The sequence below is a fragment of the Porites lutea genome, chromosome 8 (assembly GCF_958299795.1).
Source record: "Porites lutea chromosome 8, jaPorLute2.1, whole genome shotgun sequence".
Classification (NCBI taxonomy): Eukaryota; Metazoa; Cnidaria; class Anthozoa; order Scleractinia; family Poritidae; genus Porites; species Porites lutea.
In genome coordinates this window covers 5,795,941-5,816,535 of record NC_133208.1, presented here as the reverse complement: position 1 = coordinate 5,816,535, position 20,595 = coordinate 5,795,941, and the positions used below count along the sequence as shown (strand labels likewise).

Below are 20,595 nucleotides of genomic sequence, written 5' to 3'. Positions count from 1 at the left end.
AGACATCATCAGTTAAGCTCGTGAACAGTAGTATGAATTAAACGCAAGGTATGATCCCGAAAATAAGGCCATCCCCCTTTTTTTTTCGTTTAGCGTCGAATTGGGTCGGTCGGTCGAATTAAAAATAAAAGCTAAAAAAAAAGTCACAAGAAGTCTCGGAATAGGAGGCCCCGGTAACCCAGGACGACGTTAAAAGTTAACATTCACATATTTGGATTAACAAAATACACAATATACTGTAAAAAATGTTCATGTCTTTGTTCCTATTTTTCTCTAAGCTGTTACTATGCTCATTTTTCATTATTTCAAGTGAAAAATGGTTCAACTACGTAGTTACATTATTTTTTTTGGAAAAAGCCAAAAATTTGGGTCGGTCGGACGACGCTAAACGGAGAAAAAAAAGAGGATGGCCTTGTAACAACGAATGTAAAGTTCTTTCAGTCTTGGGGCAGACTGAGCAGTTTGTGGGAAAATTAAACTGTGGAATCCTTCACAGTTCGGGAGAAACCACGTTCAAATTTATCAAGTTCATAAAAGATGTTGGCAACTGTCGAGAAAGAACGGCATAATAGTGAGTCCCTGACGAAAATTTAATTTTTTCTGTGAACTCCTGTGCCAGTCACGCCACAGGAGGTCTGTACCATTATTTAAAGGGCGATTTTTGGTGTTCTAATAACACAGGTATAAAGATAAAATCAATTATAATGGCTATATAGTTTTAGTGGTAATCAACGAAACGTATCTCTTATTAAATGTTTTTATTTGCGACAGTACGTGAATTACAAACCTAACGAAAACGTTCGGAATTAATTTGTTTGTTCAGTCTTATTTGGATATTTCCTCTTTTTAATTTTGCTGATAAGATTCTTCAGCTGGAAGTATAGCAAAGACTAGAGTAGCCAAAAAACGCATTCTTCAACTTACAGTTCCTCGATTGTTTTTGGACTGGTTTTCGGCCAAGGTCAGTTTACATAGGAATGGCTAAAATTGATTTTTGCAACATGAAGTGTATATTTTCTAGCTAATTGGATGTAATGAAGCAGCTTGTTTTTCGCGCATGCGCATAGGCCTTTTTTACGGATCTCTTTTGATCTTCCTTTCTCGCTCTCGTTTTGGTTTTTTACCTTTCATTTTATAGCCATATTTGTCGCCCACTCTATCTTCTTTCTTTCGCATGGTTTTCTAGGAGAGTGACAGAATTAATCTGCAAAGAGCAGTACGTAGGCGAATAGCGAAATTGGCAGTGTTTCAAAATGTTACTTGGTTTTTTGCGCGTAATCCTGTCAGGATTGGTCAGAATTTTTGAAAACGAGGTTTCGCAGAAAGATTATCCTTGCTGATGTTGCTGCTTTCCAAATTATTAGCTTAAACTGAATCTAACTGAGTCCAGGAATAAAAATATGCATCAGTCTTTCAAAATGGTCACTAAAACGACCAAAGCGGTAATCACTAATAAGACCTTTTGTTACTGTTTGTTACGTGTTATAAGTGCTTTACAGCACGTTACAAACAGTATATAACAGATACGGTTCTGGAACTATTGTAATTTCTTGCCAAGATATTAAGCACGCAAATGTCGTAAGGAGATTACCTTTGGATGAAATTTTAAAAACGAAATTATGCAATTTGTGACATTTTAATTGAATGTTTACTTAGTAAAGGTGACAGATTCGTGTTTACATTTTCCCACATTGCGATTTTCAGTAGTTAATACTACCCACGATTAAAAAAATGTTCATTACCAGTAAAACTGAATCAACTCATGAAGCACCATTACGAATGGATAGAAATAATAACAAAGAAATTAATTTGGCTAAACGAATTCGATTCAAAACAAAACACTTTTTCTGTAATACGATATTTGAAAGACCATTCCTCACAAACGCAAACACCTTACGTTTTTTAAAATAACGGAGCTTAATATCTTATTTGAACTTTTTAAAAAGTCGTAAGAACAATCAAATTCCTTCTTGCAACTTCTTGTCATAGCAACGCTTTATGAAACAGGATAAAAAAAGAAGAAGAAATGGGAGATAGCAGGTACCGAACCCAGTCCCTTCGGCTCCTAAGGTCACGTGTTACTGCACGTACGAGAACAATAGAAATGACCATTCATTCATTCATTCATTCATTCATTCATTCATTCATTCATTCATTCATTCATTCATTCGTTCGTTCATTCTTACACCGACGATAGCATAGAGCCTTACTGGCTATGAGCCAGTAAGCTCAAAATCGGGATGCTACACAACTAGTGAATATTTAACAATTATTCCTTGAGCCCGAATGGGCTCTTAGTCAATAGCTCATGAGGCCGAAGGCCGAATGGGCTATTGATTTAGAGGCAATGAGGGCGACAGAGATAATTGTTTTAGTAAAATCCAATTAGTTGGTCAAAAATATCAAGACAAAACAACTTAAGGTAGCAAAACGCGATTCAGCTGCCATTGTTTTGGTTTTCAAAGCCGGCGCTTTTCGCTACTAGTAGGCTATAACGTATAGCCTAGTAGTAGGTCGACCAATCAGAACGCAGCATTGATAATAGACCACTAGTTGGATTTTACTAATATAGTTTCTAGCAACGATTGAATTAACTTTCGATTTTGTCTCATCAACCTTTGCCCCTTTTTTCATCTGAAACACTTCTGCTCAAAGGCAGCTTATGACCATGTATGCTCGTACCTTTGTCGTACATGAATTGGCCGCCTACACCTGTGTAAACGTAGGAAGTGTGCCATAATTTCGGTTTGGTCCTTCTACACTGCGTTATAACAGTGGCGGATCCAGCGGATAGCCCCGGGCCCCCTGGCGCCCCCTTATTTTTAGACCAAAGTGGACCAAAACAGCCGAACAAAAATTTTTTTGAGGCCGGGCCCCTGGGGGTCTGGATGACCGCTCCCACCCCCCCCCCCCCCCCCGCCTCTTATCTGAAGGAGGTCTGGATCCGCCACTGTATAAGATATAAATAAAGTTTGCTACCGCGAAGATTTTCACCAACAACAAGTAAAGAGCTTCATTTACGTGTTTTCTATCGTTTGATAACCCAAACCGAACTAGTTCCCCAATCCTACTTGTCAGGAGATATTAAAAAGTGCAAAACCGATTCTGAATACGTGGGAGGAGCGTTGCGTGATCGACGACACAAAGAACATCTGTGAAGCAGACTATCAAGAATACGTTCTAATTCTTTGATATTTTTCTAGCATGAGTAACAATGGCCATCCTAGAGTGTTTTCGTAACTGTGGTAACCAAAGGCTTTTAAGGTGTTAAGGAAATAGAGATCAATAGATGTCGATATTTTGCGGTGAAATCTAGCTGAGTACACTTTTGACGCGAACGGTTAGGGAAAGTCCGTCAACGCAGCCAGAAAGAAGGCCTTTAAATTAGTAAGATTACCAAGTTTGAATGTGATATGTCTTAAGTGAGCGAAGATAAAATTTACAGACGTTTGTATTGTAAGGGGCAACTGGGCAAGGCCCACACCATATAAACGTCTGTAAAACGTCTATAAACGTCTGTAAATATCTTCCTTAGTTTTCAACAAATCACTTTCAAACTTGGCAAACTTACTAATTTAAAGGTGGTCTTTGTAGCGGAGTTGCTGGACATTTCCTAACTGGTCCATGTCAAAAGTTGAAAATGCCGCGGAAGGGTCTTGGGTAAACCTTAATTCGAATCAAGCAGTTAATTAACTTAAAAAATGCTTCGGCTTTTAAAGCCTTAAAATTTAGTGCTAGTCCAATAATCTTGCGGCTTTTTCTTGTAAATCGACATTTGGGAAAAAAAGTGTCAAATGCTTGGACAAATTTTGTATTTTAAAAAAAAGGATCTGGAAGTCCGGGGTTCAAGCCTCGCCCGTCGCGTTGTTTCCTAAGACAAGGAACTTTACTCCACTTTGTCTCTCTTTACCCAGGTGTATAAACGGGTACCGGCGACATACTGCTGGGAAGTAACCCTGCGATGGACTAGCTTGCCTTCCAGCGGGAGCAATACTCTTAGGCATGTTTCATGTTAAGGAAACCGGGATAAGCTCCGGTCGTTTGGACCTTTGGATCGTGTGCGCTTTAACCTTTACCCTTACCTATATATCGTTTAATAACAAAAGCCTAATTAACTTCGCGCTATGTTCGCTCAAATATTTTACTTTTTTTATTTGCTGAGTGTTTAGCTTTCGAAAAACACGATATTCTAATGCATAATATTCTATTAGATACTGAGTACAATGTTTCTTATTCCAGAACGATCCTAGTTTGCAATTCATCTAGTCTTTAAACTGTTACTTGTAACTATGGCAACCACTCTGACAGCTCCAATCTTTTTATCCAAACTGAGGGAAGCGGGAAGGACCTCGTGGACCGTCGTCAAGCATACATGTCTTTAGGATCTTTTTGATGAAGCCCCCTAGGCCGCAACCTCTCTTTCTGTTTCCCCAATGGCCTTGGAACCCAATGAACTTAAACTCGCCGCCGTATTTGCCATTAGGATCGTACCGAACGGGCTTCAATTTATTCCACGTGTGCCAGCTTGTACCACTACTGCACTCATCCTGCAGCCACTGCCCTGTAACTGGAATTTTCTTGTACTTGTGTTTTCCAGAACTCGGCCAGATTCCGTGTGAACCCTTGGCACTGTAGACTATTGCATGAGTACCGTCATACATACCCAGCGTTCTACTCCCCTTCTTGAACTTACCACCTTGCCAGAGGAACTCACCAACATACTTCTTCGTAATTTTTTGGCTGTGGGTCGACAGATAGATGGAGTAGATTTGGTAGTCGGTGTTGACTTTTCGAAAACGAACTATCACTTTCTCCCAGTCTCCAACGTGGTGCCCAAATGTTGAATATCCTCCAACGCAACGACCCCACACAAGGCGCCCAATGCAGGCCCGCTTCCCGCGATTGTACGGAAAGAACAACCAGTAGGCGATATCCAAGAAATTGTTTTGCTCTCGATAGATGACGTACACTGGCACGCCACTCGGATCTTGACCCCGAAACACAGTTGGGTCAGTGCAGGAAGGGCAGCTAATACTCTGTTTGGTGGTGAGGTAACTGTTTCCATTGCATCTCTGGAGGTTGTAGACTGTTAAGCGCGTGGGCTTTGGTTGGCTACTGCACCCTTCCATCTTAGTTTGTCCCAAGAAGTAGTCAACACTAGATGGCCGAAACTCCTCTTTCTCAGCAAGTTTTACCAACGGAGCCCAATTGTATATCAGCTCAGCTATCTTGCTTGGAACGCCGGGATAGGCACAAAAACTCGTGGAAAGTGTGAGGAGAAGGACAGCAAACTGTTTGATTGGCATTGTGTAGCTATAAAAGTAAATTAAAAGCAAACAAATCATCGCTTGAACGAAAGAGCTTTCATTAGTGACTCTCGTATTTGCGCTTTCAACTTTACCATATTCCCTGTTAACCTGTAAATTTTATTATAAAATATTCATTTAAAATATTTCATCGTTTTGATTGACTTTGACCCCCCCGGCTAATTCTTGTGACGGACGCTTTTTCCACCCTGAAACGAATTTAAGGCTCAACTGGAACTCGGTGCTAAACTCTCGATAAAACTGGGGACACCAGACTCAAATCATGTGGCAACTCGCTTCCGGAGGAGAGTCGTCACTTTTCTGTAGGGCCGGGATCAACCGCTAACTGGTAAAGCAGTAGATTAAACAGGACTAAGCTTCGGTTCCAAGCTGTTCCAACAACTTTTCATTCTTTAGTGGATCAAATGGCAATAAGTCTGACAGTACACGGCGAAAAAAAAAAAACCATCTGTTTCAAAAAATTGCAAGACAGCAAAGCCTTTCATATTCAAAATTCACCTCTTGCCTCTATTTAACTAACAACTTAATGAAAAATATATTCGCAAATAAATATAGCTAAATTGCTCTTAAAACGAGGTACAACTATACGAAAGGCGTTACTATGAATAGTTGTCATCTGGTTGTAAGATCACTAAACATGGACTAAAGTTAAATAACCATCAGACATTAATTATTCTTATAAAGATCAACATTGAAATAAAATGTGTACAGTTGAAAAGATTAACTGGCAATTAGTTTTGTTTGTTAAGGAACACCATTATTCAGAAATTAAAATTTATCATTCTTTTAAAGTTCAACATTGAAATAAATGTGTACAGTTGAAAAGACTAACTGGCAATTTTAGTTTTGTTTGTTAAGGAACACTGTTGACTTTTCTACGATTATTAATTAGCGAACACAAAGCAAATTAAACAAAAGACCGTGATAAAATGGCATAAAACATCGATATCTTAACGCAAATTCAGCTTAATTACGGCTAAAACAAATTCAAAGCAAATATTTTAAAGCTAGATATGAAATTCGAGGCAAACAAAGAATACATTGAAAAATCTCTCATTACCGCATTCCTCTCACCTTACTAAATTTCGACGTCCTCTTGAAAGTGCTGAATTATAAAATACGTATAACGCTTGCACACTGAAAAAGGGCACTGATGAAGAATAGCTTCAATTTCGTATTAAACTGATGAATCAATGATAGAACTGTGAACTTTGATCTCACTTTGATCTGTCACAATTTGCTTGTATACTTTGTCTCTCCAAGATATATCTTTGAGGCACAACTTGAAATTAGCTGGTTAGACTAAACGGTACTTAAACATCAATGAGTGTCATGACAATTGCAATTCTATGTATGAATTCTTTTTCGTGTTTCGTCTGCGAACTATGTGAACTATAACCTGATTACCTGGAACGGTGTTTTTTTCTACACTTATCCCTTATACTTAACATTGATCTATCAGGGCTGAAATAACGTTCCTTGAGTGTGGCGGAAGCTGCTTCAAAAGTATGGAATAGTCATTCCTTTATCTCTCTCTGAACAGGTGCTTATGTCGCTGTGCAATGGATTCACGTAGGACCTCTTTTGGGACGAGAATTCGATCGAGCTTTAGTCTGCTTTGGGAAACTTCATAACCCATGTTAATGCTAGAAAATTGGCACCACGTATACTTGTCATAGGTAGAAACTGTTTAATAATTCTCTTGTTTGACAGGCTGAGGCGGGTCTCTCATTGTCTAAGATTTGTGACGTTAGGTTTTTTGGGTGTTCTTTGTCTTTAACTCTCACGAAATGCGCGGCGTTGCGCTGGATAAATAGACAGATAATCGATGGGATAATTAGAATAACTCAAGCTCGGTAATGAACACATTGCTGGGCTGCGCGGCCAACGTGACAAACAATGCCAGAGGTACAGGGTCGTTAGTAACTTGTCCGTAGAGCAAAGTAGACATCAACAGAACTGGAACTCTTCAAATATGTTATATCTTCTCACGTAGTTAGCTCGTTGACAACTCAGGTAATTCAGCATGGGTCACTTCTCTTGGCCTGACGTAATTCAGCTCTGTTGGTTCGATCGAGGTAAATCGCAGAGAACGTACAAGCTCGCTTATATGGGGTCTAGACATGCTAAAATAATACTGTTCAAATGTTATGTTCGGCAAGTTCATCCAACCCTGTGTTTGGCCTTGATGAGTGGAAGGGTAACTACCGTTCACTCGTACTCGTTACGAAGCTGCCGGAACTATGATAACAAAATGTGTAAGACAAAAAGATTGTCAGAATTTGTATCTGTGAGCTATTTAAACTTTTTGTCCTAAGATAAATGTTAATTATGTGTAATTTGCGCACGATCCTGTTATCCAGCTCTTAGCTGCCAGGAGTTATGAATAAACCACTCTACTCTACTCTTCTTTAACTAAAATTACATTCACAGCAGAACATACAACTTATATCCTCGTAGTTAAAAACGAATGTGATATGTCTTAAGTGAGCAAAGATTTAGCTTCGCAAAGTTTAGAAAATTCACAGACGTTCTTATGGTGAGGGGCAACTGGGAAAGGCCCACACCTGAAACGTCTGTAAAATTTCGCGACGTCTTTGAGGAACTATATATTCGTTAGTTTTCAAGAAATCACTTCAAACTTGGCAATCTTACTAATTTAAAGGAGCTCTTTGATTTGATGGATTTTTCCTAACTGGTCCTTGTCAAAAGTTGAAAATATCGTGTAAGGGTTTATTTGGGTAAACCTTAATTCGAATCAAGCCGTTAGCTTAAAAAGCGTTTTTCGTAGTCAAGATCCAAATGTGGTGCCAGTGTACGTCCTCAATGGAGAGCAAAACAATTTCTTGGATATCGCCTACTGGCTGTTTTTTCCGTACAATCGCGGGAAGCGGGCCTGCATTGGGCTTTTTCTGTAGGGTCGTTGCTTTGGGAGATATTCAACATTTTGGACACCAGGTTGGAGACAGGGAGAAAGTGATAGTTCGTTTTCGAAAAGTCAACACCAACTACAAATCTACTCCATCCATCTGTCCACTCACAACCAAGAAATAGCAAATAAGTATGTTGGTGAGTTTCTTTGGCAAGGTTGTATGTTCAAGAAGGGGAGTAGAACGCTGGGTATCAGTATGGCCGTACTCATGCAATAGTCTACTGCGCCTAAGGTTCACATGGGTTTTGGCCGAATCCTAGAAAACACTAGTACAAGAAAATTCCAGTTTTTGGGCAGTGGCTGGAGGATGAATGCAGCAGTGGTACAAGTTGGCACACGTAGAATAGATTGAAGCCCGTTCGGTACTATCCTAATGGCGGTTCAAAGGCCATTGGGGAAACAGAAAGAGTGGATGCGACATCATTGAAAAAATCCTAAAGACGCGTATGCTTGCCGACGGTCCAGGAGGTCCTTCCCGCTTCCCTCAGTTTGAATAAAAAGATTGGAGCTGTCAAAGTGGTTGCCATGGTTACTAGTACAAGTAACAGTTTAAAGAATAGATGAAGTGCAAACTAGGATCGTTCCGGAACAATAAAAACTGTACTCAAAAATATTAACGTTTGAGTTTGAAGATTTTTGGGAAATGTTAAGGGCTACAATTCGCTATTTTTTGTCGGAAATTTAGTATGAACAAGCGAGAGCCTCTCATTATTCAGGGGTATTGTCTCCAAGTTTCATTTTCAGTTCGTCACGCTTTCCTGCCCCTGGGGAGGAATGTGTGACGTTGGTCTGTGTCCAGATACTAACCAGGAAGCATTGCGCGCGCTGCATGTTGACCTCCTCGTGAATCGATGATATACAACTTGTCCTCAAGTAGAGCTGCACCGACCTTTTTTGAGAGCTTAAACTTGGAAACTGTATTTGTTTGGTTGCTGAGGCTCGCTGCAGATGCACCATTCACAAGCAGGCTTGAGTTGACTGGTGATAGTCTTTTGAACACTGTCCCTAGATCACTGGACAAAAGCTTGACCCCTCGAGAAGCTGGGTTTCGCTCGCTGGTCGTTCAACTGGAGAGTGCTAAAGCTCTCTTCTACTGGGAGTTCTGCAAAAATTAAAGCGAACCCATCGCTTTTAAATTGAATTGTTTATTGTACATGTCATAGATTGCTGGAAAAAGACAATGCTGGAGCCGTACGATTCCGATTATTTGTGGGTTGTTGTGGTCGGTTTCATTGTCGCTTTCATCTTAGCTTTTGGTATTGGAGCAAATGATGTAGCAAATTCGTTTGGGACCTCTGTTGGAGCCAAAGTATTAACTCTACGACAGGCTTGTGTGATAGCCACCATTTTTGAGCTTGCTGGAGCTATTCTTATTGGGGCAAGAGTTTCAGGTATGCGATAAGGGCTCCGCGATAAGCAGTACTATATTCTGTGCTCAAGCTTTATATAAGCCTATGTTATGCAATTAATACTGAACCTTCTATATAGCAAAAAACGACAGTAGTTCAGCGCTTTGCCCCAGCAGAATAAATTCATATTATATTTCATATCTGGCTGCGATTAAAGGGTGGTATTTTCATTGGAAGAGCGCGGATTAATATCTTTTTCACTGGCCGCATTCCACGTGCGTGGATCGCTGGTTTTTATGTACGGTTCAATGGCGAATGTAAACTATGACCTTGAAAATTAGAAATTTTTTTTCATCAAAACTATTCAGCCTATTATATGCGATAAGCGCCAATTTTTGACAATTATCGAGAACCTGCATAAACATTGCTGTCAAGGAATGTGCATAAAAGGCGGATAACTGATGCTCGCTTTACGGTTGGATTCCTTCGCAATTTTTTTGGTCTGTTTCGGCCTTTTAAAGATAAAAATACGTCCAGGAGTCCAGGTCATTTCTTGTTGAAGTTTGTTAATTGATTAATATTGATTTTCTTGCAAAGAACATTTTTTAGTGTACCAATGTAAAAATAATTGTTCATATTTTGTAGAAGAAGTTTATCATAAGAAACCCTTTTGTTTTTACTGCAATTTGAACCTAATTGTTTTGTGTCAAAGGATTAATTTTTAAAATAGTGAACATGCATAAATTTGTAATTCAATGAAGCATGTTCAGTAATTGTTGTGGTTGTTTGAACTATCTTCTGATATCTTTCAAATTTTTCAAATTTGATTTTACAGATACAGTTCGAAAGGGCATCATAGACATTAATTCCTTTAATGGTACGGAACAGCTTGCTATGGTTGGTTCTCTCAGTGCTTTAAGTGGGACAGGAATTTGGCTGATAGTTGCCACCTTCTTTAATCTTCCTGTTTCTGGGACACATAGTGTTGTGGGAGCAACGATGGGTTATGCATTAGTGGCACATGGAATAAAAGGGATTCAGTGGAAAACTTTTGGAATGATCGGTGAGATTATTTTTAATAGCTAGGGTATGTATATGAACATGACCACCTAAATTCAATACACCTTTATAAATTATTTGTTGGCCATCAATGCAGAGCTGAGATGTCTGCATTGCATAGAAAATATTATAAGCTGGTGTCCTCATAAATTAAAGCTCACCAAAAATTTTATACTTATAATATAACTCTGTCAAAAATGAGGTCAGTTGAAAACATCGAACAGCACAGTTAAATATGAGAACTTGCAAAAAAGCAAAAATACAAAAATGGTAATGTACTCAATAAAGTTTTATACGGGGATGTTCTGCCCAAAGGTTCAACCCCTTAGCCTTTCATATATTACCGTTTTGGACAGAAAAGGTGCCTCTTTTGTATAACATTTATTGACAAGTGGTCCCCCTTTCACAAACTAGTTAAGAACACGGCATACCTTTTAAATGCTCTAAATGAACAGTCTTTTAACTATGAATAAATCACACTAACAAAGGAAGTTTTCTGGTCTTTTTCACAGCCATAAATTGTACCTGTCAGCCCTTTTAGGTCCTTGCACAGACCACACTGACAGATTTCCCTTCCCCTTCTTATACTTCACCTTGTGAAATCCCTCCCTTTTCATATACTTAAAGCCTGAAAAAGGTACCCCTTTGGGCGGAGCCTCCCCATCTAGGCCATTATTATCCCCCCTGGCTCCCTGGGTTTCTTATTGTTTGAAGGAATACAGGAAAGGGCTATTACACATAAAAATGTTGGAAACTGGGAAACTGCTTACCTACCCCTCCCCTAAGCCACCATTTTGCCTTAAGTGAGAAGTAAGTGTTTATGTTGGCTTAGGGGAGGGGTAGGTGGGGCAGTTTCCCAGAAACGTGTAATGATCCAAAGTGTCAATTTTACTTGTTCACATTACATAACAGTCTAAATGATGCACAGACAACTAGAAAATATGTGTGCATGTAATGTTACAGCTTCATTTCTTTTTTGTTATAGCTGCATCATGGGTTATCTCTCCTCTCATGTCAGGAATTGTAAGCTCTGTCCTGTTTGTAATCATTCGTCGCTTCATTTTGTCAAAGGTGGGTTTGTGCAGGCATGGCATTAAAACTTAAAACAGTTTGCCAAACTTTTTCAAATTTCAATCCATGTCCATCCTTGTCATCTGTAGTAACAGACGACAGAAAACAGTTTTAATGCCTAAATTATAGTCTTAAATAACAAAACTGGGCCATTATTTCTAGAATTCAATAATGCGAAGACACATAGCTTTACAAAAAAAGCAAATAGCATAACAAAGCCCGTTTAATGACTTCACCTCAGATTTAATCTTTAAAACAAATTTCTAGTGTTTATTGGTCTAATACTGAGTTGAAATGAGCTAGATGTCCAAAATTTAGCAGAAGTTATGCCCATAAAATGTGTCTTTAATTCTTTTTCGTTTCTGTATTTCAGATGATGTCATTTGAAATTGCTCTAAAGTCGCTTCCAATCTTCTACGCTTTCACAATCGCTATCAACTTTTTCTCTGTGTTTTACAAAGGATCTCACGGTATTTTTTTCATCAAACCTGCATAACAGGCGTTTTTTGGGCGTTCTTCAGGCGTGTGAAGGCAATCGCGAAGCGAGCGAGGAGCGCCAGACACGCGAGAAAAACGCTTGCCTGAAAAACGCGAAGAAATAACGCCTGTTATGTGGACTATGCTTCATCCCCCTTACTCTGTAGCTTTTGTAGCTCTCGTTTGCTATCGCCGCTCGTTCACACCCTTTTGCGCAGCTTTTTTCCCCTCTCGCCAAACAAACTCGCAGGCTACTTTGTAGTTAAAGCTGTGGAAAGTTTTTTTTTATGAACCCATGATTTTACATTTAAATGGATATGTTTCAACCTCTTCTCGACGATACCCGCTATGGTTCGATTCTCGTAACTGACCACTTAATCCTCGCAGCTTGGCTGATTGGCGCTTACAGGAAGTTCGACTGCATGTATTAGACGTAGCTGACGGTTTCCTTGGGGCTCAATTGGGCGCTCGACAAACAGAACGCAGGCTAGTAGTAGGGAATTTTCCTAATTTGACTTTTGCAAGAAAAGACTGTTTTTTACTACTCAGTAACAGGGAGCTTTAGCAACAACGACGGTGACGGCGACGAGAAAGTCAAAAAAGCAATTGGTTTGTTAATCAAAACAACAACTTTACACGTGTATCACGCTTTTTTTGTACATTTCGTTGCCGTCACTGCACGACTACGACGTGAAAATACCTAATTCTACGTTCCATGGAGGACGTAAACAAGCGACGACGAATTTTTCTTTCTCTTTCTAAACTTGCGTGCGGACCCCAAGAAATCACTTCTCAACTCGCCTACATTCGACATTTTCATCGAATTGGAATAAACGCGACCAAGTTTCGGAACAAATGGTAATTCATTTTAAAAGTGACGTTTTTACTGTAGTCGCCGTTGATACGAAACTAAACGTTCCTACCCTTTTTGCTCTTTCAGTGTTGCGTTTTGACCGGATCCCTCTGTATGGTGTACTTATCCTGTCAATTGGAGGAGGCCTTTTAGCCGCATTAATCGTTCACTTCTTTGTTAGTCCATACTTGAAGAAGAAAATTGTCAGAGAAGTATATGGTGATGACGACAACGGCACCGCTTCGTCACGTCAAGACAGGACTGTTTCCTTTACCAAAGGAGGAAATTGCTCTGAAAATGGGGTAACTTCAGATGAAAAGAACCCCAATGGTAGGTACAGCTGTAGAAAGCCGTGAATCCTTAAATTAACTTATTCGCCACCGGAATTTTGGCCGAAAACCGCCGTTTGAAGCTAGTAAAACCTATTCTCGTCACTCTCTCGCCGAAAACAACCAAAACCGCCTGAGCCTTAGTTCTTAATGGAGAGTTACACTTTTGTTGCTGATGCCACATTTTAATACGGCTTCCGAAGTTCGGGCATGCGTATGAGGCAAAATTAACCCACAATTTCTTCACACAATCCCTACATCTCTCAATACAGCGGACACTTTGCTCTGTCCCTTTGGTGATTGTGTCTATTCTCTAAAACTGTCCTCTATCATTTCCTATGTTCCTAATAATGAGAATTTGTTTAGCAATCAAGACCTTTTTCATTTAGTAATTATGTCCTTATTCCCATGATCGCTTTTTTTGTTAAGTGATTATTTTAAGAGGGAAATCAGGTGATAGTTACTCTATGAGGTTTGGATGTTCTGTGTTCTCTGTTTTCTACGTAATCATAACTATAACAAAATTGTGAAATCTGATTGGCTATCAACTGCCCTGATTTCAGCCTTAATTGGACAGTTAATAGGACAGTACGCGTCATGCCAAAGTAATTGGACAGTACGCGCCATCACGCGCGCGCTTAAATGTCTTTTTTTTTCACTGCTAGCAAAACAAAATTTCGAATTTCTTGTGTTTTGATTTAAAAAATAGCCTATTGTATCACAAATTTTGTTAAAGTTTAATTGGTAACAGAACTTCGTGTCGTCCAATTTGGTCTGTAATCGTACTCGTGATTAAAGAAAAAATCACTCGAATGATTACAGACCGAATTGGACTCCACTCAGTCCTGTTGCCATTACTTAACAACAGTTTGGTCCCCTTAGCTTAGTGTCTGTTTTAACCCTTTAAGTCCCAATAGTGACCAACAACAATTTTCTCCTAACGATATCCATACAATGTCATGAGATACAGTTATGAGAATTAACAAATGATCACCAAAGAGAAAATGCCGTGATCTTTTTTTAAATTCTCTCAACTAATTCTTAAAGGAAATGTATGGAGATCAGTTTGGAGAATTTGTATTTTGATATTGGGACTTAAAGGGTTAAGCGGGTTCCACCGTGTTTGTTTAAACCCCAGATTCCAAAGAAACAAATGAGCCCGATGATGAATCCAACCAAGAGGAACATGATGAAGTCACGTTAACCGTTCGGTCAGACGAGTCGGCACCTGTTCCCCCATCTCCAGAGCCAACACCGCGTCGCTTCTCATCCTCGTCTCCCAGTGACTCTAAAGTGCTGATAGAAAGCAGTGAACAGAATGGCACAGGGCCCAACCAGGCACAGATAGAACGGGCCAGATCACGAGGAATGTCGTTGCTAATGGAGGCGAGGAAGCAAGTCACAGACGAACCCAAGACCGGTAAACTTTTTGCGTTCTTGCAGATTTTGACGGCTGCTTTTGGAGCCTTTGCGCACGGTGGCAATGACGTCAGGTAATAATGTGTTGATTTTGATATATCTCTTTTCCTGGATGAAATCTCGTGGTGTGACGATACAAACGAGAAACCGTGACTGCCATCATTATTTTAGCTTTATTTTTTAAGTTCATCTCGATCTGGATAGTTTTCTCTGAAACTAAACTTCATTAAACCCATGGTCAATAGATGGGTGTGGGCATGGAGAAGATGCCTGGTTAAACTGAGAGAGCGGGAAGTCAGCGCGGAAGGTGATGAAGCCACCAGGTATCATCACTGCACTGAGAGCCTAAGCTTGAGTGGAGAGTTTCACAGAGATACTTACCATAGGACATCCCAGAGGGAAGGAAGGGCTGAGAGCTTGCAAAAAAGGGCTTAAGTGACTGCACGCGATGGCCACGTGGGCGAAATGATTCATGACCACAGCAAAAGCGCTGTAAAATTACTAGAGCCCTGCAAATACCCAAAGACCGCCCCAGATACGACTAGTGATGGAGACCTCTGGCTAGTGTTATCTCGTGTTAAACCTCGCGTAAATTACATTTAGCCACATCAAATATCAATCTGGGCCCAGTTGCTCGAAGCATGGTTAGCGTTAACCAGCGTTTAATCCCTTGACAACGTATTGGTTTTGATACTGCTTAACCAACGGTTAAAGCTAACCATGCTTTGAACAACTCAGCCCAGGCCTGTGTACAGACGACCCCTCTCCTAAAGAAAAAAAATCTGGTAGAGTCTCTTTCCCGGATTTTTTTTTTCTTATCATGGGAGGGGACGTCTCTACACAGGCTAGTATCAACCCTCTAACTGACGGTCATTTTATTTTTTTTCTTTATTCAGCAATGCCATTGGACCGTTGATCTCGTTATGGGTTATCTTCTCATCAGGCATAATTCAGGATAAGGTTTTGATCCCGTTCTGGATTTTGGTCTACGGAGGTCTTGGGATTTGTATCGGTCTGTTTGTTTGGGGGCGTCGCGTCATCAAAACTGTAGGAGAGGATCTTACTCCAATTACTCCATCAAGGTGTAGTGCAGTACATTTTAACCTTAATTTTCTGGCACCTTTCATCAAAGAAACAAAAAGTCGCTCAAGACCCTGATGGGGTGGGGGTAGCGGGAAAGGTGCAGTGTTGGAAGCTCTCGAATCTAAAAAATATTGTCTGGGTTCTAGTCCTGGCGTCGACGCCATGGGTTCCATTGCGGTCAAACGTCTAGGGCATTTTTTTCTAGGGTGTTTTTCGCAGAGCCACCTGTGTCTTGTGAAGCAGAGACAACTAAAGAGTCAATAAAGAGGAAAACGGAAAGCGAAAATTGTTTCTGTATCCGTGTTGTCTAAAGTATTGGGCTTACATTTAATTGTCATGTCCACGAATTTGGAATATAGAGATAGAGAAAGACAGGGAAAAAAACAAAGTAGGCGACAGGCCAGCAAAGCTCAACGAGTAAAAGAGCGACAGAGAGCTAGTGCGACAGATTAAAAATAAAGGGAACATTTTTTGTTGGAGGAAAAACATAAAAATTTTGTAGCGGCAGTGAGAAAATGGGAAATGCTTGCGGCAACGAAGGTGAAAATGAGCGGCAGTGATAAAAAAGTGAACAAGAACAAGTACGACAGTTCCTCCATAAAACGTGTAACTAAGAAGTTTCTGGAAGTTTCATGTTGTAGTCGTGCAAAACAACGGCAAAGAAATGTACAAAAAGAGTGTGCTGCACGTGCAAAGTTGCTTTTTTTGCTAATTAGACCTATTGTTGTCTTTTCACCTCTCTCGTTGCCTTCGCCTCTTAGCATTATACGATTTTATATTTTGTTTGAACAAACCATAAATATTATCTAGAGCTAGAGCCTTCGGCCTCATGGGCTATTGACTCACACCCCATTCGGGCTCGAGGAGTAGTTGTTAAATATTACAGTAACTCAAACACAGGTAGCCTGAGAAATTTTCCCGTCGCCACCACTGGTTTCCCCTCCAAATGACGTCTGAGCAACTACTGCAGAAACTCCATACTGATGACGTTGACTACTTAAGATCTAGATAGTGTTTCTGATTGGTTGAAGCAAATGGGGGTCCGAAATACCGATTCCATATTTAGAGTGTGTCCAATTAGATGAATACTCTTAGAGAATCACAGAGTATCAGTTCTTGAAACTTTTAAGCATCACCTTTTCGTCTCTAAGTAACTAAAGTTGTTATTTAATCGATAGGTATTTGTTTATGTACCGTAATGTTCCGAAAATAAGCCCCCCAAACTCGTAACGCAAAAAACCCTCCGTTAAATTGCCCCTCCAAATATAAATCCCCGGGGCTCGTACTTGGAAATTGCCCTCAAATTCAAAATAAAACAAACCAAAAACTGTACAGTAACACACAAATTTTTGCATTTGCCAAATAACTGTTACGTGTGCCAAATGACTCCAGTCAAAACGTGTCACAGTATATTACTGTTTGCGTAGTTTACTCTTAACTCTTGGCTTGGATTTCCTCGTTCCATTTTGAAAAAGTACTTGCATGGCAGAGTTTTAGTGCGATCTGCGTCCTCAAGGCGAGTTTCAGTAAAACCTCTCTGCAAATTACTGACTTAAATTTCCTTCTAACTATAAGCTAGCCCAATCGATTTGAGACGTAAATTCCCCTCCCAGTATAAGCCTAGCCGATTTCCCTCCGTATATAAGCTCCTCAAAAAGGGCCTTCAAAAATTATAAACCCCGGAGCTTATTTTCGAAATTTTACGGTATTTTAATTATGAGAAACCAAACGAATACGGTAATAGGTATAGCATTGGTGATATACAGCTTAGTAGATTCCCGACAAAGTGGAATCCGACATATGTGGCTTATATGTGTTTGATTTGATTTTGGTTGCAGTGGCTTTGTAATAGAGATCGGTTCAGCACTGACCGTACTGTGTGCCTCAAACCTGGGTATTCCTATCAGTACTACCCACTGTAAAGTCGGTTCTGTTGTTATGGTCGGAAGGGTGCGGTCCAAAGAAGTTGTTGATTGGTCCTTGTTCAGGAACGTTCTATTGGCTTGGGCTGTGACCATGCCAGTAGCAGGTGTGTAATAAACTCTAAATGAATCAGTGTCTTTCGTTTACCAAGAATGGCAATTTATATATGTAATCGCATGGGCAATTAAGGATTAATTTCACTTTTATTTTCAAGGTTTTCCCAAAATTGCCCGAGTCGCTTTGAGGGCACTTGCGATTACTTGTTTATCACATAAAGGGCAAAATGTTTTAGGGAACTGCATTCGCGCACGATGTCCACGCGATGGAGCCCTTTTTGTGCCGCCAAAAATGTCAAAACAAACGTAACTTTTGCCCTTTATGTGATAAACAAGAAATCGCAAGTGCCCTCGCGACTCGGGCAATTTTAGGAAAACTTTGAAAATACGCTTGAAATTTGCACGTGCAAAGTTGTTTTTTGTTTTGGCTAATTAGAAAAAAGTGTGCTACACGTGCAAAAATTATTTTTTGCTAATTAGATGTATTGTTGTTGTTTTTTTACCGTTCTCGTTGTCTTCACCTTGTCTTAGGTATTGCTTGCTACCGTGCTTTAGTTTCTCAATAAAGTCTTCGTCGGTTTCAACGAAACGGGCATCCATCGTTGCAAAAAAATTTCATCGGTAATAACGCTTCGTTGCCAAGCAACTTATATTCAATCAGCATCAAGTAATCATGCCCTCTTGATTACCAAAAGTGCCCTCTTAATTGAGAAAAAATGCCCTCTGTCTCAGCCAATCAGCATTCAGTAATTTTGCCCCGCATGTGATAAGGTCCTTAAACGGAGCCGAAAACAAAGTTAACTGAAAAGTAGGTTGAGTTTGATCGTCCGGATGAACGTAGTCCTGAATAGGACTGTTGTTGTTGACAGTGACTGACAATTCGACAACCTGTGCGGTAGTCATCTGAAGACTACGTTCACCCGGACGATCAAACTCAACCTACTTTTGAAATGACTCCTGGGTTCAAACCTTTCACAAAGTTAACTGGGTTTCCGATAGTCAAGCCTGTACTCTGGGTAGCAAAGGTTTTGATTGAGTGCGGCGGAGATGTTTCGGGGTCGGCCGCCGATCGGCACGTCTTCGGCCTTAGGCGGAAGCCACGAGCAGGCTTTTGATCGAAACCGGAAACCGCGCGTGAAAAGTACCTGGGTATCATGCCTGAGATTGCAAGGCCACCTCTGGTTTCACCGCAAAATGAAGTCTGAGGAACGAGCGCAGAAACTCCATACTGATGACGTTTACTACTAAGATCTGGATAGTGTTTCTGATTGGTTAAAGCAAATTTCCCACGCGGCACGACCAATCAGAGGCACTAACTGCCATCCATTACGACAACCGAGAAACCGATAAAGTGATTTTGGTCAGTATTTACGCTTATAGCCTTTCTCTTGCATTTATTCCAGGTCTCATATCAGCGGGACTGTTTGCAGCATTGAGAGAAGCTGTGTGAAAGATGATATAACTCAAATACGTCGGTCATGTAGTAGACTACGAGTAGTCCCCCATTTTTTCTCAGGGATAGTAGATCGTGCGAAACGCGAGCGCGCATGAAAATAATCCCACGCGGGAAGCGAAAGGCGACACGCGGCGGGGAGCATTTTCCTCTCTCCCCGCCGCGTGTCGCCTTTTCTCGCGTGGGGTGATTTTCACGCGCGCTCGCGTTTCGCTCGCTCTACTATCCTGAGGAAAAATGGGGGACTACTCGTAGTCTAGTCATGTAGCTATAATTTGATTGAACTCCTGATCACGTTCAGGATGAAAAAAATTATGGTGTCTATGATCACATGGATGATCTTGACTTGTAATTGATAATTTCTCTTTCTTATAACCTGCGAGTAAACTCCCCATTTGGGAGATCTGCGAAAAGTCACGCGTGAGGCACGCGAAAGTGAGAGGCTCTCGCGCGTTCTCTCGCCGCTAGCTTCGCTTGCCAAAAAATGGACAGCTTGCTCGCAATGCAAGCTATCTTTCTTAAGAAATCACGTGGCTCGTAAAGGGGAAGTGTTAATCATTCTTCGATGCATCAGTTTCAAGGATGTTGATGAATGTGACTTCTAGGACTAAAAAGACTGTACTATCCAAGCCTTGGTGTGTCGTAAATAGGAATATTTGAGTGTGATGGTAGCGTAAAATGTTCGGCTGAGATGTACTTCCCGTCACATGCTGCTGCCTCAAAAGTGTCTTGCCGTATTAGTGATCAATGCTCTAACGAATTATTTATTTTAGTGATTAAAGCTTTAATCATTTATTTAATTATTTATTCGAACGTATAAGAGATTAACACATTCTGTAATTCGCTTTTATACAGTGTTCTGCACGAACTTCTTATATTTACGTCATCTTATTTGACAATACTGTGATGTTGATGTGGTGACTAGCTTTGTTTTACGACCTTTTGTAGCGGGTATAAGAGTATTTTTAACGTTTCCCGTGCAATGACTTCTTATTTGTTTGTACAATTCGCGAAGTCGTTCATTTCAAGCTAACTTGTGATCAAAATTCATTAGTTTATTGTTCTACCCGAGAACTAAGACTATTGAGCCCAAAGCATGGCTTGTTTTAACCGTAAATATAGCGCTACAAGCTTCTCCCAGATTGTCAAATTATGAGGAAATCCTATTTTTCATCTAATTGAATTATGCATAAGTGAACAATCTTGATACCCTTAATTCCTTCCCGTCATTCCTATCGTCCCCGCTTTTCTTAATAATAAATAT

At 40.3% G+C, this 20,595-nt stretch overlaps 2 protein-coding genes across 2 annotated transcripts; one reads left to right on the top strand and one right to left on the bottom strand.

Moving 5' to 3' along the window:
* Nucleotides 1–4,220: 4,220 nt before the first annotated feature.
* LOC140947000 (uncharacterized) lies at nucleotides 4,221–5,306 on the bottom strand. The gene has a single exon (XM_073396081.1). The coding sequence runs from the start codon at nucleotides 5,304–5,306 to the stop codon at nucleotides 4,320–4,322; it is 987 nt and encodes a 328-aa protein (XP_073252182.1). The 3' UTR covers nucleotides 4,221–4,319.
* Nucleotides 5,307–9,284: 3,978 nt separating this feature from the next.
* On the top strand, nucleotides 9,285–19,328 carry LOC140946506 (sodium-dependent phosphate transporter 1-like). The gene is made up of 9 exons (XM_073395635.1): nucleotides 9,285–9,650; nucleotides 10,444–10,671; nucleotides 11,653–11,738; nucleotides 12,112–12,208; nucleotides 13,156–13,398; nucleotides 14,545–14,890; nucleotides 15,713–15,898; nucleotides 17,738–17,928; nucleotides 19,282–19,328. The coding sequence occupies exons 1-9, from the start codon at nucleotides 9,440–9,442 to the stop codon at nucleotides 19,326–19,328; spliced, it is 1,635 nt and encodes a 544-aa protein (XP_073251736.1). The 5' UTR covers nucleotides 9,285–9,439.
* The last annotated feature ends 1,267 nt before the right edge of the window (nucleotides 19,329–20,595 follow it).

What these genes read in the sequence shown, in the direction of transcription:
- LOC140947000 (XM_073396081.1), bottom strand. Translation starts at nt 5,306, where the DNA reads ATGCCAATCAAACAGTTTGCTGTCCTTCTCCTCACACTTTCCACGAGT.
- LOC140946506 (XM_073395635.1), top strand. Translation starts at nt 9,440, where the DNA reads ATGCTGGAGCCGTACGATTCCGATTATTTGTGGGTTGTTGTGGTCGGT. An exon ending in GTCGCTTCATTTTGTCAAAG is followed by an intron (nt 11,739 to 12,111) that starts GTGGGTTTGTGC and finishes TCTGTATTTCAG; the next exon opens with ATGATGTCATTTGAAATTGC. An exon ending in AGATGAAAAGAACCCCAATG is followed by an intron (nt 13,399 to 14,544) that starts GTAGGTACAGCT and finishes CAGATTCCAAAG; the next exon opens with AAACAAATGAGCCCGATGAT.